This window comes from Pyrus communis, chromosome 6 (genome assembly GCF_963583255.1).
Source record: "Pyrus communis chromosome 6, drPyrComm1.1, whole genome shotgun sequence".
Taxonomy (NCBI): Eukaryota; Viridiplantae; Streptophyta; class Magnoliopsida; order Rosales; family Rosaceae; genus Pyrus; species Pyrus communis.
This window is the reverse complement of record NC_084808.1, coordinates 9,166,833-9,193,623: the sequence shown is the minus strand read 5'-3', so window position 1 is coordinate 9,193,623 and position 26,791 is coordinate 9,166,833. Positions and strand designations below refer to the sequence as shown.

The 26,791-nt window shown below is 36.3% G+C and overlaps 3 protein-coding genes across 3 annotated transcripts; 2 read left to right on the top strand and 1 right to left on the bottom strand.

Moving 5' to 3' along the window:
- The first annotated feature begins 3,769 nt into the window (after nucleotides 1-3,769).
- LOC137736001 (secreted RxLR effector protein 161-like) lies at nucleotides 3,770-4,138 on the top strand. Its single transcript, XM_068475352.1, has one exon. It carries the CDS (start codon nucleotides 3,770-3,772, stop codon nucleotides 4,136-4,138), a length of 369 nt encoding a protein of 122 aa, XP_068331453.1.
- A 3,548-nt stretch (nucleotides 4,139-7,686) lies between these two features.
- LOC137736633 (PTI1-like tyrosine-protein kinase At3g15890) lies at nucleotides 7,687-9,760 on the bottom strand. Its single transcript, XM_068475870.1, has 4 exons — nucleotides 9,708-9,760; nucleotides 9,333-9,489; nucleotides 8,970-9,232; nucleotides 7,687-8,374 (listed from the first exon to the last, which is right to left on the bottom strand). The coding sequence occupies exons 1-4, from the start codon at nucleotides 9,758-9,760 to the stop codon at nucleotides 7,687-7,689; spliced, it is 1,161 nt and encodes a 386-aa protein (XP_068331971.1).
- Nucleotides 9,761-13,636: 3,876 nt separating this feature from the next.
- On the top strand, nucleotides 13,637-14,638 carry LOC137736000 (uncharacterized mitochondrial protein AtMg00810-like). Its single transcript, XM_068475350.1, has 2 exons — nucleotides 13,637-13,763; nucleotides 13,980-14,638. The coding sequence occupies exons 1-2, from the start codon at nucleotides 13,637-13,639 to the stop codon at nucleotides 14,636-14,638; spliced, it is 786 nt and encodes a 261-aa protein (XP_068331451.1).
- Nucleotides 14,639-26,791: the final 12,153 nt, after the last annotated feature.

The following is a 26,791-nucleotide window of genomic DNA, read 5'->3' as shown; positions in this document are numbered from 1 at the left end:
TAGGCGCTAGTCAACATATCTGCAATTTATTACAAGGACTAACAAGGAGCAAGACACTGCTCAATGGGGAGATGATTGTGCGAGTTGGGAATGGCACTAAGATCTCTGCAAAAGCAACAGGCACCTACATGCTTAAACTACCCTCTGGGGAAGTCTTGGAACTTAAAAATTGTTTATATTTTCCTTCATGTTTAAAGAATTTTATTTCCATCTCTATGCTTTTACGAGATGGGCACTTAGTATTGTTTCACAGAATGAGTTGCACTTTATACTTGAACGGTCTTAATATCTCTCATGGTAATATGATAGAGGGACTTTTTCACCTAGAGACAAGTAGTGGGAAGCACTGTATTGAAAGCGGGAATACCTCAAAACCCAAAAGGGCTAGAGAAGAAGTTAACCAAGAAAAGATGTGGCATCTTAAACTTGGACATGTGACCCTTGATAAGATTCAGAAGGTGTCAAAAGACGAATATTTCTGCCCATTAGGTAATGACGAAATGGGTACTTGTGAATGTTGCTTGAAAGGGAAGATGACTAAATCTCCATTCACTGGGAAAGGAGAGCGTGCCACTGAAATTCTAGGGTTAATCCATATTGACGTATGTGGACCTATGTCTACTATGTCTAGAGGAGGCTTTTCCTACTATTTCACATTCACTGATGATCACTCTCGGTTTGGCTATGTGTATCTTATGAAGTATAAGTCATAATCCTTTGAAAAGTTCAAAGAATTCAAGAATGAAGTTGAGAAGCAAACCGGGAAGCAAATAAAGATCCTAAGATCAGATCGAGGGGGAAGAGTATCTAAGTAACGAGTTCCTAGATTATCTCAAAGAGTGTGGAATAATATCATAGTGGACTCCATCGGGAACTCCACAACTTAATGGAGTTTCTGAAAGGAGAAATGAAACCTTGTTGAACATGGTTCGTTCTATGATGAGTTCTGCCGATCTACTAATAACATTATGGGGATATGCTCTATATACAACAACTTACTTGCCTAATAGAGTACCTTGATGCCCTATGAGATATGGCATGGGAGAAAGCCAAGTCTTAATCATATTAAGATTTTGGGTTTTGAAGCATATGTCAAGAAGCTTGAAACTACTAAGCTTGAAGCGAGATTAGTTAGGTGCTATTTTGTGGGATAGCCTAGAGAAACTATGGGATATGAGTTCTACCATCCTAACGACTAGAAAGTCTTTGTCGCCAGAACTGCTAAGTTTCTAGAGGACGAATTTGTTCTTAAATGAACTACAAATAAAACGATGGAAATTAATGAGATTAATGATGAACCATAAACAAGCACTCGACAAGTTGACAACCTTGTACCTGAACCCTAGCTCTATGTAGATCTGAACGAGTCAGCAAGCCATCTAAGAGGTATGGCTTGGATAGTGATCTTGGGGAATTGCACCTTCTGGGTGACAATAACACAAAGGAGGACCCTAGAGACTACACTGAAGCAATATTCGACATTGATTCAAAGAGATGGCAAGAAGCCATGAAATTCGAGATGGATTCTATGTATCAAAATCAGGTATGGATTCTTGTAGACCCTCCAGAAGGTATAGTACCTGTTGGAAACAAATCGATCTTCAAGAGGAAAATAGGCATTGATAGGAACATGGAGACTTATAAGGCTAGGCCAGCAGCCAATGATTACAGGTAACGAGAATGGATTGATTATGAAGAAACCTTCTATCCTGTAGGCATAATTAAGTCCATTCGGATTTTGCTTGCTATAGCTGCGTACCATGATTATAAAATATCACAAATAGACGTGAAGACGGCATTTCTCAACGGTTACCTAGAAGAAGAGCTCTATATGACTCAACCCGAAGGTTTCATGTCCAAGTCTGAATAGACTAAGGTATGCAAGCTTCAAAGGCCCATTTATGGACTTAAGCAGGCCTTCAGGAGCTGGAACATTCTTTTTGACGCTGAAATCAAATCGTTTGGTTTTACTCAAAACGAAAACGATAATTGTGTTTATCAAAAGGTCGTTGGGGATACAATTGTATTCCTAGTGTTATATGTAGATGACATATTACTATTCGGGATTGACACTGCAATACTTTCTTCCTAGTGTTATCCCAATCTATTGATGTGTTATAAACTAGCACACAAATTAAACCTTCTTGTTGACAATTGTAGTAAAGATGTAAGTAGGGATCGTTCTAGGCCGGGGATTAGGAGGGATTGCTAATCTACTCTAAACTGACTTAAAAACACAAAACTAAACTTAAAAATAGAAAACTAGACTCTAAAGACTCAAAACAAACTAGAATGACTCAAAACAGCACAAAACAAGCAAATAGACTCAAAACAGAAACTAAGAATGATTTTGGACGAAGTCTAACTTAACTTTGACTCAAAATACTAAAGGAAACAAACCAAAACAGGTTCTAACTAAGTAAAACACGAAATATTAAAGGGGGGGGGATTGGTTTTGACGAATTTAAAGTAAAAACAAGTAATTGCATAAACAAACTAAGTTTAATACGAAATTAGGTGAATTAATGGGTGATAGGCTAGCTAGAGGGCCCTTCTCCACACATGACACACTTGCACACAAATCGATTTCCAGTTACTTTTCCAATAAACCATGAACCTCAACACCCCATATTAACCGTGTCATCACTAATTAACCCTCTAAGTCATTGAATTGGACGGACAACGCACCAGCAACAAAATTATTCTTCAATAGTTCCCTACATGAACAACATAATAGAGATACAATCAAAGATCATTAAGTTTTGTGAAAATCATAAGCATTGACAAGGCATTCGTAACTATGACATCATGATACTCATGCCAGGAATTTAACTTAACACGATCGTGACCAGCGACCTTCACTACTTGTGAATATAAGTTCATAACGATTATGTGAAACTTCCTTATATTCTAGCATCAAATTCATGCATGCAAACTAAGTATGCATCCTTAATCAACATACAAGAATAAGTTCTGAATCAAACAGTTAAGCAAATTGCATTCACGATTTATGAAATCACAACTGGAAGTAATCATTTCATATTGCAAATATAATCATGGTTTCAAAGTCTCCTCTAGCTAAAACAAGTTTAGCTCCTCATGTTCGCAATTAAACAAAGAAAACTTAAATTAAACATTGAAAACAAACGATTGAATACACCTAGAAACGCTCCAACAATCCAAACTTGAATGGCAAGCACGGCTCCAAGCTATCCTCTATCCTTTTTCCTTGAAAAGTTGCGGCACAAGGTGTGTGTGTGTATGAAATCTGGCGAAGGATGGATGGATGGATAGGTTGGATGGTGGTGAAAGATGGATGAATGAATGGTTGTGAATGGATCTCCCCCTTTTTGTGCGGCAAATTATGTATATAGTTTAGGAAAAAGGCATGGCATTAAATAAATGTTTTAGGAAAGATTTGGACTCTAAATCCTCAAGGAAAAAGGGTAATTAAATCAGAATTCAAGAGAGAAAAGGGTAACAAGGGGGCGGCAAGGAAAAGGAACTAGGAAAGGTGATGCCTTGCACGGCAAGGGAAATGGAAAGGAAGGGAAATGTGCGGCATCCCTCTTTTACTAGGATTAGGGCTAAAAAATGCAAGGAAATAGGCTAAAAAAGTTGCATAAATATACTCCTATCATCTATGTACATAGATAAGGTGTTAAGTAGGTTCTAAATGGAACAATGTAAGAAAGGTTTTCTTCCTGTGAGACATGGAATTCACCTTTCTAAGTCCATGGGACCTAAGACACTTAAAGAAATATGAAAAATGCGTGATGTTCCTTATGCTTCCACTATAGGAAGTTTTATGTATGCCATGATATGCACAATGCCTGATATTGTATATACGGTGAGCATTACTAGTCGATATCAATCTAAGCCAAGATCAGAACACTGGGCAGCTGTCAAGACGATCCTTAATTACTTAAGAAGAACTAAGGACATGTTCCACGATTATGGAGGAGTGACAGAGTTACGAGTGGAAGCTTATACATACGCAGATTTCCAATATGACGTTGATGATAGAAGTTCCAACTCCGAATATGTGTTCACTCTAGATGTTGGGGCTGTTAGCTGGAAAAGCAAGAAACAAGATGTATTTGCTGATTCCATGATGACGCTAAATATGTCACTATAGCTGAAGTCGGGAAGAAGTGTTTGAGAAGAAGAAGTTCATTACTGAACTTAGAGTGGTTCCAACCATTACATCACCAGTAACTTTGTACTGTGATAATAGTGGGGTAATAGCTCAAGCCAAGGAACCCAGGGCTCATCAAAAGAAAAAGCATTTTGACAGACGCTTTAACATCATTAGAAGATATGTTGCCAAGGGGAAAGTCAACATCCTCAAGGTTGCCTTAGCCGATAACATAGTAGATCCACTAACAAAGCCAATGTCTCAAATCCAACTTGACCGCCATATGGAAAAGATGGGTATTAGATACATGGGAAGGTGGCTTTGAGTGCAAGTGAAAGATTGTTGGAAGTATGCCCACAAAGCCACTCATTTGATGTAATAGCTTTTGGAATACTTATTGTGTTAAACTATTATATGTTTAATGAAGGGCAAAGCTTATTGTTAATCACTATTTATTGTATGTGTTTAAGCAATAAGGGAATCCAATGAATGTATTTAATCTAAGAGAGAAGTTATCTAAATAAGTTAGATTAACGATATTAACGAGACCTTTCTCTTATGTTCATTCCTAAAACGTTCCTAGTCATAGGATTGCCAATTAGGCATTGACAATTCGCTAAGGTTAGTATGTGTTATGTTAACTCATGCGTCAGTATGACTAGTCTCAAGTCATTTAGTGGTTGACATTGAGACAAACTCATAGGTGCACAAAATGGTAATCGACTACACTGAACTACGATCAAAAGAGAGTTCGAACATACATGTCATGTAAGAACTCGTAAGTTGCAATATGCAAAGTAGTCCTTTGACCTGAGGCATCATAGATGTCTAATGGTTAGGTCCTTGATCGTTGATCATGTCAAAAGCATTCCATCGAGAGTGTCCACGACATTGTTAGGGTCAAGCTATCTAGTCATGTAGGCATATGAATGCACAACAAGGGATCTCTAACCTTCCACGGTGGAGGGAGAATACTCTGAGATATGATTCGGGAGTCTTTGGCCAAAGCATACGAATATGACTTAGGAAGTTTATTCCAAATCATATTCAATTGAATCATATAAAGAAGTATCACATTGGATAGTAGGCATGAAACAAACTATCACCTAAACAATGTGATTAAGAGTATTGTATTAGAGAAAGACGGTATTGCATTGTAATTGTAACTAGATAGGTTCTCCAACCACTTCTACTTAGCTTGGGTAGCCATGACATACTGATAGGTATTACTCATGGTTTGTGGAAGACCTGAAGATTAGCAAACACTAATCTTCATCAAATGGAGAATTGAAATGTAGTTTCAATTCACAATCGATCGTTAAGAGTAACAATCGCCCACTGCCTCGCTAATGGGAACTTAATAGATCGTAAACCGAGTAAGGATGAAAGTGAAGAAATATAAATGAGATGGATAAGCAATTAAATGGGTTAATTGAGAATGGTCAAGGTTCATTAATTAGTTAATTAATTATACGAAAGGTTCTTATTGGACTTTCAAGTTAGTTCCGAGTCTCGAGGCCCAAAAGAGTTGTGGTCCACAAGGCCCATTATGTTTAAGTTGTATGATAGCTAAAACAAAATGGGCAAATAGCCCATTAACTAAAGGATGGCCGGCCATAGGGTGAGTGGTAGTGAATTTGGCATAATTACAAGTTTGCCACTCAAATGTGAGGTGCTATAAAAGGAACTTTATAGCTTTACCACATCAAGGGTTTTCTTCTTTGAGGCAAAAGAGCAAAACTATTTCTCTCTTTGTCTTCCAAAGTGGCCAGCCACACTAAGAGAAAAATAGCTAGCAATCTTCCTTCCTCTAAGTCATCCATTTCATCTTCACACGTCATCTTTGGTGTGGAAACTTAGAGACACCAAACTTTTGGTGTTCTTGGAGTTCCTCTTCTCAAATCCTTAAGGAGCAAAGGAGGAGCAAAGAAACAACCATCCAAGGAGCAAAGGAGGTGACTTGAAGGCCCTCCACTTGGGTGAAGCCCTTGGGTAAACAAGGATGAGCTTCAAGGATAATGAAACTCAAACTTTCTCTTCTCTTTTAAGTTGTTAAAGAGTCCTTTGGTTCACCATTAACTAGGCTTTGAAAGTCATGGGTTTTTAGAATTGTTTTTTAATGCATGCCTACTTTAAAGTGTTATTAGTTTGCTTATGTGTTCAAATGTTCTCACATGTTCTCACATGTTCTTAGCTAGGATCAATTTTTCCTTCATGAGAATCATCTACACAGAGCTCGGCCGCTTTAATTATATTTGTGAAAATATAAGTGTGTGCCGAATTGGTACCAAATTGTGAGGACATAAATACTCAAAGGAGATAAGTGTCTTGATTGTAAATGTGGTTCAATGGTTGGAATGCCGAGCTCTTAAATGCACTTGTGAGTATCCAATCATATAGTGGGTTCTACTTTCAATGTGCTGAACAATGTGATCTAGTAACACCTCACTCGTCGAGAAGCTAATGAGATAAGATATTCCAACAATGACTCAGAGACTCCTTACCGATATAGACTTGGATAGATAGTTAACCGAACTAGGAGTAGTGCTGTTTCTACAAACAGATGCTCCTAGATCACTTGACTCTATGACTCCAGTGTTGTTTCTACAAACTGTAAGATGTCACCGGTTGTCAACCACACCGTTGTTTATACGAACTGAAAGATGTGCTTGACGAAGTTAGGAATGTCAGTGTTTTTTTCAAAGGTTTGAGAGGGTTTCATGTAAAGCGAGAAATTACGTAGGGTAGATTTGTGTGTTGAGTTGAAGAGGCCTTGAAAGTTGCAATACCTCTTCTACTTATAGGAGTGGTTTTCATGCTGATTACCTTATGTCGAAGTAGAGTCCTATTTGGATTGTACTTCTTCGGCACCCCTTGATCCAATCCCAATTTATTCTGAACTCTGGATCAGCTTCAGCCATTTGTAATGGACTTCAGAATACGAACCTAGTCCATCTTCTTTATTTAATTCTTTCTTAGTCGTGATCAGCTATGAACATTGATTTTGGGATTATTACGAATCTTATCAACGTTTATCCTGATCCTTAACAATTTTACTTGATTAAGGACTCAACCGAATCCAATCCTGACTTCTCAAGAGTCAAACACTAAATAGGATTCGGCTATCCCACCTTGGGTTGGATTTGGTCTTAGAACTGTACTGGGCACTAAAGGTCCTCATTTTGGACCGAACCCAAAGTCACACTCGGCCCAGGCCCAATATTTTAGGTCCAAACAACTACATTAGAGTTATCAGATTTAACTCTTGTGAATGATAAGTTCAATACTAAATTATTCTTGTTGAACCAAAGGCTTTAGCTAAAACCCCTTACCGGGACACAAAATCAAATAATTTGGTCAAAAGATAATGGCAATCGTATATTATAACATCTTCAAACTTGTGTCATGACCAAAGGAATAAAGCCTGTCAAGCTCCTCTCACAAACCAATTTCTTTTGTTATGGAAAATAATTGCTTGTCGTTGATATTGACAAATCAAGAACTATATGTATAGATAAGCAAAATTAAATTAACACTCTCTCACACTTTCACACATATTTGGCCATTCTCCTCTCCGTGTAAGGATCCTGCATTTTCTGCACCTCTATAGCACTAAAAACTCCATACCCGTTAGTACTTTCGTCTGCTCCTCCATCTTCATCGTCGTCGGTAGCTTGGTCGAGGGCCAGAAGCTCCTCCTTGTATCTCACACTTTCAATTCTCAGTGGTGTCATCTTGGCTTGAGCCTCATACCCTTTTAAAAGATCAACCACTTCCTTCATCTTGGGCCTTTTCTCAGGCTCACTTTTCACACAAAGTGCAGCAACATTGATAGCTCGCTTCAGTTGACCTTCATCAAAATCTCCTATGAGTTTTGGGTCAGCAAGTTCCTTAAGTCTGCCTTTGGTTATAAGTGGCTCCGCCCACTCGGTGATCGTCCTCTTAACTCCGCCAGGGAGTTTTTCGATGGGTTTTCTTCCAGTTACGAGCTCTAAAAGAAGAATACCAAAACTGTAAACATCACAGCTCTCTGAAACTTTTCCCCACATAGCATATTCAGGAGCTAAGTAACCCAAAGTGCCCTTGACTCGAGTAGTCATGTGGCTCACACCTTCGGGGATTAGCTTGGCAAACCCAAAATCTGCAACGAGTGGTTCGAAATCTGAATCTAATAGCACATTGCTAGCCTTTATATCTCTATGAATGATGTGGGGTGTCACCTCATGGTGCAAGTACCTACAATCCACAAATAGAATGAGAATGCACAGGTTAAACAACTGTCAAATCATTTTAATGGCCAAAATTTTGTGTAGCATTTGGGAAATTTGGTTTTTGGTTGAAGAACTGTGAAAAATGATGAAACTATTATTTGGACCACATTTACAAACTTATTTCTTTAAATGAACCATCGATATAATTAAGTATTCTCTAGATAGTGATTATGGACCAGACGTTTGAGCAAAAATCAACACAATCAATTGTGTTCATATTCTCAGTCTAGTAAGGTAATAATCCTATTTAACTAAATAGTACATCAAGAGAATATTTCTCCTCAACATGTGTTCTAAAGACACTAGCATACAAGTGCCAGAAATACTGAGGGGTACTGTACTACTTTTTTGCGACTCTTTCCCAAATGGTGTTTAACTGCTTAATTATAGTATTTATCAGTTTCATAGTGAGTTATAAGGTACAAGTTTGTAAGTTACGGAGGACTTGATCTACGAACTCTTCCATATGTTGTTTTCATCAATGGTATTTATAATCCGTGGCTTCAAAATAAACCATGCATGTATAAATAGTCAAATGTATAGTTTATAGGCTCTCTTACAGGAGGCCTTCTGCGGAGCCAATAGCAACCTTCATTCTCCTTTTCCAGTCCAGCTGAACTTCACTTGCAAACTGGCCATGCAAGTGAGAAAGTAAACTAAGATTTGGCATGTAATCATACACAATAAGGCGTTGATCAGCACCAGCATAATATCCCCTAAGTCCCAACAAATTCTTGTGCCTAACCCTTCCAAGAACTTCAACCTCAACTGCAAATTCCATTTCAGCTTTTGAATTCATTGCTTTCAACTTCTTCACAGCAATCTGAAAATAAATTATTTACTCAAAAAAAAAAAAATAAATAAATAAATAAAAAAAGGTCAGTAGGATATATAGGATACTAATTAGCTTTCTTTTTAATTACCTGTAGACCATCATTGGTCTTTCCCCAATAAACACTTCCAAACCCTCCTTCTCCAAGTAAATTGTCATCACTAAACCCATTGGTAGCTGTATGCAACTCCTTGTACGAAAATATTCTCCATGATGTGTGACCTCTTCCACCAACTTCACGAGTAGCCCTAAAAATTCCAAGAAAATTTAATTTCTGTATTTTTTTCCTTTTTCCTTTTTCTTTTTGGTGAAGAAAACTTGATCTCTTTTAACAAAAATTCAATACAAGCAAATTAAGCTACCTAGATCTATTAATAGTTTTGCAAAAGATTAATAATTAGCCTGTTTAACTTTGAATTGGGATTTAGGCAAAGAAGAGGATAAGGATCGAAAATGTTTAACATACCTTTCTTCATCTACCTTCTCTGAGCTACAGCAAGCACTCAAGGATGATCCCATAGTATGGACTTGGGATGAGTACTTGATCAGTGTTTTCCTCTTAAATTAACCATATTAGTTGTGTTGTGTATATATGTGTGTGTCTCTATATATATATATATATATATATTGTGGATGTGATGTAAGAGCCGACCTCGGCCGGCATGTGTTGAATATGAAGTTGCTAGAACGGCGTAACTAAAACAACTTGATAATTAAATGAAACAAAATTTTACTAGCCAGATATTAATTAATATAATACTTCATCTTGTGATATGATGTACTAAACTACTACGTGACATTCGGGACAGTAATATCTCCCATACCAATTTGATAGTTACTTGAGTATTTGTGGGATCGTCCGTCAATATAAGATCAGCTATCATGTTACGCATTGTTTAACCAGAATAGCTTTGAAATTAACTCTTCTATTAGAAAAAGTGTGCTTGTTGTTAATCTAGTTTTTAGGGGGATGGGTTGATGTACCATGTGGAGTGGGCTGTTTTCTGCCTTCTTCTACATTGTTGTCACCAATAGTGTTTCTTGTTGTCAATCCCCTTAATTCAAGGGATGTGTATCTAGTAGTTGTTTACTTTTGGTTGTTAGCTCTTTAGGCTTAAATCAAGGAGGGATAGGGGGTTTGTTCCTTCTCTTCGACATACATATATTGGTTAGGTCTTGTAATCTTTTTCCTTACAATGAATATACAACTTGAAAACTCCAATATGGTATCAGAGCAATGACCCTAACCGGCCTGTCTATGTGTACTCTCTTGAGAGCTTTTTTGAGCTTTTTTCATTCTTCAAACATGGATGAAGAAAGTTCAGTACATGGCGAAGGAGATAGCTTTCATGCTGCTCCATCATCACCTCGCTCAAACGTTGATGTCAACCCAAATTAGAACATCTTAGTTCTGTCTTACTAAATGAGTTTAACTATTTTCCTTGGGAGAGAGCAGTCACTTTTGCTTTGGGAGGACGATCAAAGCTTGGCTATGTCAATGGTGCTATTCCAATGCCTGAGAAGTCCTCACCAAATTACAATGCTTGGTTATGCAAAGACCAGTTGATCATGTTGTGGCTACTCAACTCTATGGATCGTAAGATTGCAAAAAATTTCAGTTATGTTGAATTTTCCTTGACTCTTTGGAAAAATCTCAACGAAATTATGGGAATCAAAATAATGCAGCTCAAGTGTTTCAGTTAAAGAAGGATATTGCTGGCCTGCAACAAGAAGGAAATTCATTTGTGCAACACCTTGGAAAGTTGACCACCATGTGGAATGAGTTGAATGTGTACCGACCACACACCATTGATGCTGTTGTGTTAACTAAGAAAGCTGAGGAGGACAAGATATTCCAGATTCTAGCAAGCCTAAGTCCTGAATATGAAGATCTTTGAAGCCACATCCTCATGAATCTAAACATGCCTTCTTTCTCAAGTGTGTGTGCCACGATTCAAAAGGAAGAAGTTCGTAGAAAAGTCATCATCGTGGAAGTTAAGGTAAATATACCAGAAGCTAGGGTATATTTTTCTAACCACAGACCTGGTGAGGAGAAGGGCTATAAAGGAAGAAGATCTAGTTTGAAATGTAGCCACTGTGATGCTGGAGGGCATTCAAGAGATCATTGCTGGATTCTTCATCCAGGGCTAAGGCCGAAGTTCCTTAGGGACAACAACAAAGGTTCTTTTAAGGGCTCACACAACTCTTTTTACAAGGCAAATCATGTTGCCACCACTTCATCCGAATGAGCACTGAAGTCCATCTCCAATCCAGCCACTTTAGTCAATGAATTTGTTGCCTTCCTTCACAAGAAACAAGGTCATGAAGACAGTGAAGAACCAACGAATTAGTGTGACAACAATCAAACTGCCTTACTAAGACAGTTTGCTAGTTTTTGGTTGAGAATGAAGGTGTGATACAATAAGATATCTCAGGTATCTTACATTCTTTCTCAACTGCTCTCAAAGTAGGTAATGTGCATGATTATTAGATTATAGATTCAGGAGCCACTGATCATATGACTAACAAGTCTACAAACTTGCATAACTTTGAAAAACTTTCAACTCCATCTCAAGTGTCAGTTGCTAATGGCAAGGGTGCTATGGTTGTAGGAAAAGGAAAAACACATTTAATCTCAAGTGATGTCGAGTCTGAGGCTCTTCATGTCCCTTCATTCCTTTTTCAACTTTTATCTGTTGGTAAGATCACAAACTCATTAAATTGTCTTGCCATTGTCTCTCCAAAAAAATGTGATTTTTCAGGATTTAGTCACCAAGAAGACGATTGGTGAAGGATTTTTCTTAAATGGTCTCAACTACCTTTCTAAGCATACTCAAGATCCTAAGGTTTTTCAAGTCACTTCAAGCTTAGCTCAAGAACAACAACTTTGGCATCAACGACTAGCACATCCTTCTAAAAATATCCTATCCACTTTGTTCCCAAACATGGGCAAAATTACAAGCTCTTGTGACGTGTGTCACTTCTCTAAGTTTACTAGATTACCATTTACCTCCTCTTTGTCTAGGGCTAGTAATCCTTTTGAAATCGTGCATTTCAATGTTTGGGGACCAATTCTAGAGTCTTTTGATAGATACAAATACTTTGTAACTTTTGTGGATGATTTCACAAGGATCACTTGGTTTTACCTTTTGAAATTTAAAAATGAAGTGATGAATGTTTTTCAAGATTTTCATAGACTTGTGACCACACAATTTGCTTCAAAAATTCTTGTTTTACAATCAGATAATGGCACTGAATATATATCTCATAACATGTTACAATATATGAGCATGCATGGTATACTACACCAAACAAGTTGTGTTGGAACACCCCAACAAAATGGGGTAGCTGAGAGGAAGAATAGAGATCTACTTGAGAAGACTAGAGCTCTTATGTTTCACATGAATGTGCCTAAGAAATTTTGGTCTCAAGGAGTTCTCACTGCAACATATCTCATTAATAGATTACCTAGTAAGGTGTTGAACTTTAAATCACCTTATGAGGTCTTAAAAGACAAAAGGATCAATTTATCACATTTGAGAGTCTTTGGGTGTACAGGCTTTGTTCACATTCAAGCACAAAATCATCATAAGATAGACCCAAGGGCTGCCAAATGTGTCTTTCTAGGTTATTCATCCACCCAAAAAGGTTACAAGTGTTACAATCCAACAACTAGAAAAAATGGTTGTTTCAAGGGATGTTAAATTTGACGAAAAAGTTCCTTACTTCTCACGGCCATTGGATGATTCTAGATAGGGTGAGCATTTATTGGATTTATTTCCAACTCCATATCCAAATGAAGAAGATGCAACATGCATTTCTAGTGAGCATGAACGGGATGCTAGCAACCTTCACTTTGTGACACATCTTGAAGAGGAATTCTCTACTCTTTCAGAGTCTCATCTTTCAGAGTCTCATCTTTCAGAGACTCCATCCAACAACGGCATTACTTAGTTGCCTGCAGTCCACTCTCCTCCAGTTCGTTGCAATCCTACTTGTGAAAGGAAACTTCTCTTCAAGTTACATGACTATGTGACATACACTACCAGGTATCCTTTGATTGATGTTATTGATTATAACAAAGTCGCACCATGTTTTACTGCGTTCTTAAGTGCTATTAATGAAGCTCGTGAACCACAAAGTTTTCAAGAAGCTAATCTTCATAGTGAGTGGAGAATTTCCATGGCAGAAGAGCTTCAAGCTCTTTATGAAAATCACACATGGACCATAGTGAAACTGCCAAAAGGGAAAAAGGCAATGGGGAGCCGATGGGTGTACAAAACCAAGTTCCATTTAGATGGCATGGTTGAAAGGTATACTACTCGGTTGGTTGCTTGAGGATTTACACAAACCTATGGGGTTGACTATTAGGAAACATTTGCTCCCGTGGCAAAAATGAACACTGTTAGGGTGTTGTTGTCAGTTGCTACCAACAATGCATGGTCTCTCCTTCAAATGGATGTTAAAAATACATTTCTGCATGGTGAACTTGAAGAAGAGGTTTACATGAAGCTTCCCCAAGGTTATCCTCAATCAAATAACCCAGAAATGGTGTGCAAACTTCATAAATCCATTTATGGTCTCAAGCAAAGTCCACGTGCATGGTATGCCAAGCTAAGTCATGTTTTAGAAAGAGTTGGCTTTCGTCAAAGCACTGCGGATTCCTCTCTATTTGTTCGTTCTAGCTCAATGGGTAAACTCATTGTGCTAATATATGTTGATGATCTAATTGTGACAGGTGATAATATGTCAAAGATCAATGTTTTTAAACAGTATCTCAACAACAAGTTTCCAATCAAAGATCTTGGCAATCTAAAATATTTTCTGGGAATCGAGATGACACACTCTCATAAAGGCTTCTTTCTCAACCAACAGAAGTATGTTATTGACATCCTTCACGAAGCAAATATGATAGATTGCAAGCCTGCTCGCACTCCCTTGGATAGCAACTTGAAGCTGAAAACTTATCGTGATGTCATTCCAAACATACGTTACTATCAAAAGATGGTTGGCAAACTCATTTATCTGACTATCACGTATCCTGATATATCACATGCTATCAGTCTTGTTAGCCAGTTTATGCACTCTTCAACCGTGGATCACTTGAAGATTGTTCACCGTGCGCTTCATTACCTCAAGGGTTCTGTTGGTAGAGGAATTATTATGCGCAACATTAGTCACACTTGCATTTCTGGTTATATAGATGCTAACTGGGCGGGCAATTCTCTCGATCGTAAGTCTACCACAGGTTTTTGTATCTTTGTAGGAGGCAATCTAGTTTCCTGGAAAAGCAAGAAACAAAGTGTTGTTGCACGTTCCAGCACCGTGGCAGAATATCGTGTTATGGCGTCCACTGCGTGTGAACTAATTGGCTCCAACACCTTCTGTTGGACTTAGGATTTTCTCATCAATAACCTATGTCCCTGCACTATGATAACCAGGTTGTGATGCACATTGCATCGAATCCGGTATTCCACGAAAGAACTAAACATATCCGGGTTGATTGCCACTATGTTCACAATCAAGTTCAGTCGAAGGTGATTCAAGCTTGTATCAATTGACCCATTTGATCCAGCTTGAGGGGGGGTATTAGAAGAAGTGTACTTGTTGTTAACCTAGTTTTTAGGGGGATGGGTTGATGTACCGTGTAGAGTGGGTTGTTTTCTGCCTTCTTCTACATTGTTGTCGCCAATAGTGTTTCTTGTTGTCAATACCCTTAATTCAAGGGATGTGTATCTAGTGGTTGTTTACTTTTGGTTGTTAGATTTTTAGGCTTAAATCAAGGAGGGATAGGGGGCTTGTTCCTTCTCTTCAACATACATATATTGGTTAGGTCTTGTAATCTTTTTCCTTACAATGAATATACAACTTGAAAACTCCAATATCTTCTCACCATTTGGTACGAGCATTGAATTTAATCAACTTCAGTCCAATGGTATGGGAGATCCGAGCAAATTAGTGAGTCATAATTATCTCGTCATTCATATGAGTCGAATATGAGGTCTCCCGCTAAAAAAAAAAGTACTTCTAAACCGTAGTGTTAGTGACATTGTTGGTTTGACATACTTTTTTTTATTTGAAGGAGAGAATCAAATTTGGGACCTTAATTAATAAAGCAAGAGATTTAGCAAATTGAGTTTAGTCAAGTTGGTATACTTTATCCTTTGCATCCAAGTTCGAACCCTCTTTTTCAAAATTTGGTGAATTAAGGGTAATTATTCTATTGTTTGTCAAAAAAAAAAAAAAAAAAAAAAAAAAAAAAAAAAAAAAAAAGAAGCGAGGGTTTACTTGGCACACATTCAATGAAGTGTCAAAATAAAGTTTTAAAAAGGATCACATCATCACTTTCACAATCCTAGCATCAAGAAGTATCATTTTATAAGTCCTATACATATAATGGTAAATTGCCAATTGGCGTGCGTTGATTCACTCGCCATTGATCCTGTACTTTCATTTTTGTAGTTCACAAGATTTAAGCATATTGCATTTGACTTCTGAGTTTATTGCCTAATTAAGACATATATACCTACAAGATTAATAATCCAATTAGAAAAAATTAGAATCTAGCCCTTAGTTACCAATGTTCATATACTGAAATCTTATTGGTTTTTAGTTTTTTTATCAAAGTCCCTTAACTTTGTACACTTCAACATTTTACTATTAAAATACTTCAATGTCATCTTTTTATTTCTTTTACAAATCTTAATTTATAATTTCTACCACATTATCACGTTTGTAACTGAAAATCCCAAAATTTTCTCACTCAAATTTATGTTTATATTCAAATTCAACATTATTATATGGAAGCAAACCTACTTTTTCTCTACGACCATCACATTGCAAAATCATAACAAACTTCATCGGGTACATTCTCTTATCTTGTTCCTTAATCCATATACCCAACTTTTATTCTATACTACCATTGTAACTTTTTCTTCTAAACTATTTTATACCCATATATGTATAACTTTTTCCTATAAGATTTATATAGTATGTACCCTTAAGTAAATTGGTCTTATGGTTTGCTTCCATTTTTTCATTTTTTTTTTTCGGTGACATATGGGTTTTAATGTTGTAATTGTATATGGGTACATTCTTGTGAATTACTATAATTGTACATGGGTACATTCTTATGGGAACATTTATCTTTTATCATGACATTCAATAAAATAAAAAAATAAAAAATCATTTCATAATTTATTTTCCACATTTTAATCACCGATTTTTAATTGGTTTAAGGTTTTCTAAGGGTGGATTTTGTAATCCCATAAACGTAAATTCAAACGTTATTGGATTTGATATCCCATAAATGTGGTAATTTATTTTATTTAATTATTGTAAATGTTCGCACAAAAAAATTGCTTTAAAGGGCAGATGGAGGTAGATTTAACTGTGATTGTGAATTTTTTTTTTACCATTTTAGTTTTTTAAGAAATAATGATTTCAGTTTTTAATTTTATTTTCATATAAAACTAAAAATAAAAAATAATATTTAAGTTTAACACATGGCAATTTATGAGTGACGTGTAGTGCCACTCAACATCATCTAGTGGCATGTAAAGGCCCACATAAGTTTTTCTCCTATATTACAATATTTAATATAATGGTTTAATTTAAAATATAAAATAGTTGACAAGGAAATTGATTAGTGCTAATATTCTGATGTGTACAAAGTCAAAGAACTTTGATAAAAATCTAAAAACTAATAGGGTTTCAATCAATATACACTAGTGATTAGGGATCGCATCTAAAGTATCCCATCTAATTATCTAATGACGAAGCTAGGAATTTGTATAAGGTGGACAAATTTATTTTCTTTGTAGTTCATTAGTGAAAATTTAGGTGTTGGGAAGCTAACTTTCTGTTTTGTGCAATAGACTTTAATTTTCCATAACGTGCTTCTTTTTAACACCAAATTTTTTTATCTATTAAAACTTGAGGTGGTCTAGAGCCTAGGGCAGCCACTAATTGGCTCTGCCCTTGTAATTATCTTATACACGAAATCGTCAAGATTAATTTGTTTGACTTTTTTTTTTTTAAAAAATATTTTTTGTACTAAAATAGATCGTTACTGTTGCTTTCAAAAACTACTAAGTATACGTGTCACGTATCTCGTGTAATTAATAAGCTAAGTATGTCCTTGAGAATGCAAGCGTGCGAACTCACGGCTGAACTCGGTTGCTAACATATTGTTATTAATACAAACTGAAGATGTGTTGAAAAAAGGTTAAGATAATTAGTATTTTTATTAAGTATGTGAGAAAGGTTCCAGTAGACCGAGATTTTGCGCTTGTTTGTTGAGTTAAAGATTGCAGAGCCTTGTTTATTTATAGAAATAATTTTCTCAACCACGGAGCTTATCCTGATAAACATGATCACCATCCTTAGCCGAAATCATGTTGCACATTAATAATTGTAAAATAGATATCACAAAGTTCCATGAAAAGTACTCATCATCTACACAAATATTCAAGGCAACCTCATTCATTTAGCACCCGACTTGAATTACTTGACTAAGAATAAGCTCAGGTGGATTTCATGCAACCAATACCTCGTGCAATAAGGTTCCAATCCACTCCAACTTTTATCAAATTTAATTGATGATTATCTGAGCCTTATCTCCATTTAATTCGATTAGCCATATCCAGGTGCAAGCCATCTTTATCTCCTTGCCAACTATCCATAACTCACATTGTCTTCCTCAAGTTATACTCTAGATCCCTGATAGGATTTTTACCATTTGCAAAAGTAGGGATAAAAATACTTAAAATACTTGCAAGAGAACAAGGTAATTGTAGTATAGATGGCTCTAGCAAGTTCGTTCTCATCAGGGATTGAATGAATAATTTATGTCAAATCAAATGTTAATTAATTACTTAAAACAAAGTTTGGAAAAAGGTGATTTTGTGATTTAAAATAATAAAAACGAATTTAAAAAAATAATTAAATAAATCGGCAAAATAAAATTAACAAAAAGAAAACGGTTTTCAAAAATTAAATTATAAAAGCACTAGGATTTCGCCATCACCTTAAATGACACCATCTTGGACGTCAAAAAACCCAATTAAGCCCAAAACATCACTTTGACAACACTGGGCGATGCTCCTTTATTCCATCATCAAAAAATCAACCGTTCGGTAGAAAATCTGAAACTTTGATACAATCAAGTTGAAAGACTAACATATCAAGTTGAAAGACTAACGAACATTCTCCAATTGATATGACTCCAAAATTCGTCCATTTAAATACCATTTGGTCCAGAGGAAGTCAACTGTCCTACATTAGAAATATAATTCAAAGTATTAAAATCTCACCAAAGTAACCAATAAATTAATACTAAGATAAAGGTAAAATATATAGTATAATATTGACCCATCAATCCCCACTTGCATGACTTACATGCAAGGTAATCCTCAACCATAGGGAAAATCCCAAACAGACCCGTGAATCCTTGATTTCAATCTACACTTTTCAACCCACTAAATACTACGGTCTAGTAGTATTCGTCTTCACTTGTAAGAGTAAGAGGTCTTCGGTTCAATTCTCACCAAAGGTGAATTTGAACCACATTATTGCTAGCTCATTGTGAATCTAAACTCACTCTCTCCCCTTCAATGTAAATGATATCGTTTGTTCAAAAAACAAAAGAAAAAAAATCTAAACTTTTTCAAGCTCATAAAAATATTTCCACAAAATGATTACTACAATAATCCAATAGTAATATCTAGAAAAAAATATTAAAATCTAACGGCCTTAATTAAAGGAGTCGATGATGCAAAATTGAGTCCAAACAATTAGTTAAGCTTGATAGACATTTTGTCAATCATTATCTAGCAGTCGTCTAACATGACATTTTAGGTGGAATGTCATACCAAATAAGATGCATGCGAGTTTAAACTCCATATCAAAACCCCTCCAAAGATTTTCAAAAAGTTCAATTTAGCTTTCAAACTCATATCATGTTCAAGGGCGTTTTTGAGATTTTGAGAGCCCTATGTAGAAATTATAAAAGGGTCATTTTGCCCTCGTATCTTATTACATAATCTCACCAAAATGTACTAAAACAATAAAAGGTTATCATGTATTTATCATAATTAAAAGAAAAGTTATACGTAAAATGATGTTATCAATCAACAAAATCAGTAATAAAAGAAGCCATGAAACAAAACAAAATGATGAATAACATAGTAAAGGAAAATTCTATTTGAACCCATATAACCTTTTTCTAAACCCAACTTAAATTTTAAGTGGGAAATGTTGTATTAACGTATTGCATAATTAGCATCAAGTACGAAATGAAGTTAACAAGAAAAATAAGATATATCATAAATCCATACCCAATAATCAAACCCTAACCATGGCGTAATTTTCCTCCTACATTTTGTTCTAGCAAAAATTCTAAGACGCTCTCATAGAGAAAACCAAACTCTCTTTGACAGATGGATGGTAGTTTTGAAGTTTTGGATCATCTGACTAAGATATGAATCGATTTATACAAGACTTAAATTATTGGTTTATATGTCATATACTAACATTGTGATATGCTGCTGGGTGTATAAGTTTCCCAAGTCTTTTCTTGTTCTTTTTGCATATCAAATTGCTACTACTTAATTCGAGAGTCAGAGACTCTAACAGTTAGGTAATAGACAACATGCACTAGTTAATTAGTTTCTCATGTTGGGGTTCTTATAATATCATACTGATAATATTAGTCTTTTTGCATATCAAATTGCTACTACTTAATTCGAGAGTCAAAGACTCTAACAGTTAGGTAATAGACAACATGGACTAGTTAAGTTTCTCATGTTGGGGTTCTTATAATATCATACTGATAATATTAGTCTTTTGAATGCAAGCTAAATTCTAATTAGCCAAACCAATAACAGCTACAGACTTTGTTTCATTGTTTAGCATTCTTTCCAGCTCTTTTCATTTGATTCTTCATTGCACCACCACTTTAACTCTCTTCATTACGCCGCCACTTTGCTCTCTTCATTACACCACCACTTTTGCTCTCTTCATTACACCATCACTTTGCTTCATTTACCAGACGATTGATTGTCCTTTTTCCGGTGTTCAGTGTTGTATTTTGTAAGCAAAGGAACTGGCCTCCTCATTCGTAAGTGTGCTTAAGGTATAAGGTAGTGTTTTAATTTCCTCTACTTCAATTTTGTCCGATCAAACATGATTCATCTAGCCATATACATGCTTATAGGCAGTGGAGGCTCCAGGAATATTATTAGGAAGGTCAGTAAGAATAGTGCAACATACAATTTTGTTTTTAACATAAATAACATGCATATCGCCATTTCATCGAGTCTTGGTAGGTTTGAAGTTATTTGCAAAGGCATACTGCAGACCTGTTAATGTCTTATTTGTGTGGGTAACTAACATGTTCCAAGACAACTCCCATATGAATGCTTAACAAAGGAACACACTTATTTTGAACACACTAACAAATTGATTGATATCATTGCCTCATTAATATGTTTGTCCAAGAATGATGATACTTTGTTCATTCTTTGAGATTACCTTTTCATTTACCTTGCATTTTTGGATAGTCTTTTACTTGGCTCTTTTTTTGCTTCCTACAATTGTAATCACAACCAACAAACAAGTCAAAGGTAAATAATAGTAGGACTAGACTATAAAAGGGCAGCACCTCTCTAACACATTTTATCAAGCAGTTGGAGGGCATATATGAAGGGCAACTCCAACCTTCAAAGGGGCACCCAAGTCATCCATAAAGACTCACCGAAGTTTGGAGGGTCAACTGACCTCCCTTGCCCCTAAGTCAGTCTACCCCTGCTTATAGATTATAACTTATAAGCCTTTATATCATCTAAAATTTATAAGTCAGTCTACCCCTGCTCAGATTTATATGCAATATACATCGTCACGCAAGGCAACGTGAGATTTATCGAGAGCAACGTCATAGAGGGTGATGAAAACTCCATCAAAAGCAACTGTTAGAAGGATAGAACATTAGAAAGAGCATGCTTTGATTTTGGTTTTTTATTTTTTAAATGGGTGTAAAGATAAATTACATAATGAATTGGGTTTGTAAAGATAGTTTAAATAGAAATTTGGATTTAAAGAGATATTGATAGTTTAATTAAAAATAATATGGGTGTAAGGAATACGCTGATTGTAAAGAGAGTTTATATTGGTTCAAATAAACTTCCTAATAATAAAACATTAAATCGAAAATTAGTCTTCGATATTAAAAATTTGAGGTAGAAAATCCACATATTCTTTCATGAATCTCTTTACCTCTCATCCCAAAAAGGAAAAAAAGTAATAAGATCGTAAAGTTAATTAATCTAGGAGCCCTTTCAAGGTGGGGGTCCTGTGCAATTGCACAAGTTGCTTTCCTCAAAGCAGGCACTGATCATGTTTAGCTCTCTACCAATAAAAATGAAAAAGAGAGAGAAAAGGATAAAACAAACAAAGACGCAAGCATAAGTTCGTGGCATCTTCAATTAGAAAAAGGTTAATGTTAGAAAGACTAAATTTAAAAATTAATTAAATGACATAAAAGTTGATGATTAGATTATTCCTTAACTGTCGATTAACGTGCTTATTTTTTATTGGTAACACATTATTTAATTTACAAATTTAATCTACTTAGTATTATTCATTAGAAAATATTGGCTGATCGATCGGTTGAATTAAGTGTGCATTTTTTTCCTGAACTTTTATCATTCCTTTTCTATTGTACAAATATGGAGGTTAGCTGAAACCCTATTTCCTTCAATTGAAACAGAGAAATTCAGGGTCGAGCTTAAAAATAATTAAATGAATATGAAATAAAATAAAAAACCACTAAACTTAATCTCACTGCCTTCTCTAAAATATGAATTGTGACCTAGGGATCTCTCCAGATGGAGAAAGAACAAGCTGAAATATGGTCTTGTCACCCGAAGCTATATAAAACGAACTTATCTCAGATTGTATTTGAAATTTAAATTCAAATCAAATTTTAAAAAATAAACGACATTCCAAGTGAGAGATCCAAAATTTCTTCGGTCCTTTACATGTGGTCCGTTGAGTATATGCATGCCTATAATTTTAGATTTTAAAATCCTACATTTACAGTGGCCTTTGCATTTGTTTGATCATTGACCAAATATTTTTGGAGTTCCTCTATGTCATTTCGCTTTCATTGACTCTTCATATTAGTAGTATTCTTTTGTACATGGAACTCTGCTGATTTAAGCACAGTGATGCTGCCACCATTTTCCCTTTGGATCATACCAGCTTTCACTTACACAAAATAATTAATTCCTTGCCAGTGCGAAACAAAGCTTGGAGATTTAAATTTCTTGTACAATTATTTAATTATTCTGATACAATATTTACAGTATATATAAGGTATGACAAAACTCATACCTTGAAGGAATTCTAAAGAATTATGACTCCTTCAATTATTCTGATACAATATTTACAATATGTATAGGGTCTAAGAAAACTCATATGTTGAAGGAATTCTAAAGAATTACAATAGAAAATTACATTCCTCTAATTACAAACAAGATTTTGGATTAACCAAATCTATTCTAACACCCCACCCCCCCCCCCCCCCCACACCCACCCACAAATTGAACGAGCCTGATCGGCTGAGTTGGAGCAAAAACACCATGACGAGGCTGATGGATAGCTTTCGTAAGCAGGTTGATCAGCATAAGAAATATAACAAACGAGGAATGCTAAGTACCAACTGTTGGAAATATTAGTGTTTAGGTTTATTAATGTTTGGTTTTTTGGGCCTAGCCCGTTAGTATTAGGGTTTCGTTTCTTTTCCAGTTAAGGTTAGGTTAATTTTGGCTTTTTAGCCAAAATAATCTTGAGATTTACATAATTCTCACTTTGGTCCTGAAGATTTGAAATCAATAGAGGTAGTCCCTGAGTTTGTCTATCATTAATCATTTTGATCATTCCTAGAAAAAATTCCATTAAATAAAGGTAATAGACAAAAATACACTCAATTTAGTCAAATTTTTTTGGCCCTTTGCTTATTACATTGAGTCTATTTTTGTCATTTGGCCCTTATTTAACATAATTTTTCAAGGAATGATGAAAATGATTGAGGGTGGACAAACTCAGGGACCACTTCAATTGATTTCAAATCTCGGGGACCAAAGTGATGAGTTATGCAATTCTCAAGCACTATTTGGCTAAAAAGCCCTTAGTTTTCTAAATATATGCTACTTTGTAACTCTTTAATATAACAAGGTAGTGACGATGTAGTCTTTTAGGGTTTTGTAGCTGTTTCGACATTATTCTTTATTTAATAATATTCTTCTTATTTTGTAGTCTTATTCATCGCGCATTCTGGTATCCTAGCAGGTTTGACCCCTCGGGCTTTAATCTACTCTTGCATGTCCTGTATTAGTTTATGTTGCCTTCCATTGTTTGATTGTTCCAGCTTAGATCAATCGTGAAAATTGGTTGTAGACCAAAAAAAAAAAAAAAAAGTTGTCATTGTTCATTGTTCGTCGTTCGTTCTTGTCCGGTACTCTGGCGTCTGACCTACATCCCTAGCAATCTTATACCTGCCACTGGTTTTGACGAAACCTGGACCCAAAAACCACAAACTCGGATCGAGTTTGTCTCCACGTTGGATCACCTCAATTTGCACCCGCACCTGAATCCAACTCTGCCGTACTGCACTTAACTGGTGTAACCATTGAACCACCATCTGCTACTCACACCTCGCCTGTAATGTTGGCAGTCCCACATCGATGGGGAAGTCAACAAGGGTGGCTTTAAATATGATTACCCTGCTCTAACTAATACTGACGCCTTTTGTGGTAAAACTTCACACTTGACAGATTAGGCATGTGGTAAAGTTGGGGACAGTATTGGTGTCGTTAAAGCGGGGTCCCCCCAGGCTCCCTGATCTAAAAATTTTCAAATGGTATCAAAGCCCAAGGTTACGGGCTCGTGCAAACCAAAGGCTTGTCACAAGGAAGTGTGGTCTTGGAAACAAGCTTGGACTGTTAACATAAAGCCGACCTCTGAGTTCTTAAGAGGCACTTCAGGAACTTCCATTGGAGCCGACCTCTGAATTTCAATTGCCAATGTGTGAATCTCCACGTGTGAACCACTAAATTTGGTTACACGTGAGGGAGCATATTTGTAGTCCCACATCGATGGACGAAGTCAACAAGGGGGCTTTAAATATGATTACCCTACTTTAACTAATACCAAGGTCTAGGTGGTAAAGTTAGGGATAGTATCAGTGTTGTTAGAGTGCCTCTCCTCCCCCCAGGGTCGTTGATCTAAAAAATTCCAACATGTAATTCCTTCTGCACCAAAGATGAGATCCATCGAACCCATCACACTGCATAGCACCTGTTATGTCGCGCTAATCAGCATTCACCGCCACAATCACTAGGTTTGTTTCCACACCTTCATTGATCTAAACCTGCCAAGTCTATTAAGTTTGTTTTGCGTGAAATCTGTCGTAGCCATTCGCAACAATTGTTCAATTTCTTAGACTGGTGACCATTTGAGTGACGTTGTGAATGTGGTAAATTGGATTTTTTTTTTTTTTGTTTTTGTTTCTTGCTTATTTGTTCATAAGTTTGTTTGAAGGTTGGCAATTACATTGGAAGTTTGCACTAGAACTTGCATTGGCATTGGAATCAGACACTTGCATTGGCATTGGAATCATACACTGGCAATAGCATTGGAATCATACAGTGGCATTGGCAATGGAATCCTGCACTAGCACTGACATTCGAATCTTACATTGACACTGGCATTGGAATCTTGCATTGGTACTGGCACTAGAAACTTGCACTAACACGGATGGAATTTTGTATTGGAATTCGTATCGAATATTAGCACAATAGAGCTTGCCTCTACATCTGTTTTTGGCAAACTCATGTTATCTACCGCCATGAGTTTGACGGGGGTGTTGGAAAATATTAGTATTTAGGTTTATTAATGTTTGGTTTTTTGGGCCTAGCCCGTTAGTATTAGGGTTTCATTTCTTTACTGTTAGGGTTAGGTTATTTTTCTATATATATGATACTTTGTAACTCTCTTAGGGTTTTGTAACTGTTTAGCCATTATTCTGTATATAATAATATTCTTATTATTTTGTAGTCTTGTTCATTGCGCACTCTGGTATCAAAGCAAGTTTGATCCTTCGGGATTTAATATGCTTTTGCATGTCCTATATTAGTTTGTGTTGCCTTCTGCTGTTTGATTGTTCTAGTTTAGATTAATGGTGAAAATTGGTTGTAGACCTGTTCAGGAATGCTTTGGGTCAAGCCTAGAGTTATGCTCGACCCAGAAAGGGATACTAAGAATATTCTGTCATGGGCCGAGCCCAGTGGAGTTCGGCCAAATCCTATCAAGAGATGGTTTTATCTAGATACGGGTTAGGTGATCAAATCCTAGTATGATGAGGATTCTTGAAAATTGAGGATGTTTTGAGTCAAAAAAGATGTCGAGAATCAGGGGATGAATCTAAGTGATTTATAGCTTGGTTCAGAGTCTTATAAGGGTTAGGATTGGTCGAGACCTAATAAGATTGGGTTGAGGAATTCTAGTCCAAGTGAAATTCTACCTCGACCATGTAGGAAATCATTACTATAAATAGAGAAGGGAGTGCATCATTCAAACCCCTCTAATCCAACACACAACTGCCCTGTGCAAACCTCTCAAACACCTTGAGACTTTTATTTTATTTTTTCCCGCCAACACATCTTCAGTTGGATAAACAGCATTATGGAGGCAACCGACAACATCTTCAGTTTGGATAAACTACACTGGAGTCGTAGAATTAGTCGACCGAGGAGCACCTTTAGTTTGGATAAACAACATTGCTTCGAGACCAACTAGTATAGCTAAGGTCAAAGATTTGAAAGGGAAGACATACTGCAAGTATCACAACTCAAACAAGCATACGACAAATAACTGTGTCATATTTCGTGATGCCATCTAAATCTAAATTGACAATGGCAAACTCAAGTTCCCGAAGAAACTCACATGCTAGTTGATGCTGATCATTTCCCTTCGTCAATGATAAGCATGGTGAATCCCATCTACCAAGGGAGAAGAAAAAAAAAAAAAAAAGCTGAGTTCATCCCAATATACCATCTCCCGAAGTTGAGTTCATCCTAACATACCTTTAAGCCACCTGAGCTATGTGACCAACAATGGTATAACTACAATTCTCATGTCAGTGCATATACTGTTATATCTAAATTCTATAAGCTTTGCCGTCAGAGAATGGATTGCATTGCTCGTTGTCAAGTGGCTTAGGAAGTCTCAATTACAAAAGGGCAGCCTAAAGAAATGGCGAGCAAAGAGAATGGTCGACAAACTCCGCTGATCATGACTGAGCTGCTTCAAGGAAAGAAGGTAATTGATCAAACTTTTTCTTCAGCCTGGAGAGACGAAAGTTCACTTCGAGCATTCAAAAAATGAGGTCGAAAGCAAACTTCCTCCACCGCCCCCATAAGAGCCTTTGATTAACGTAAAACGGAACCGCCATTCGCCATTTTTCGGTGAGTCTCTAGAATAGATGTAGGA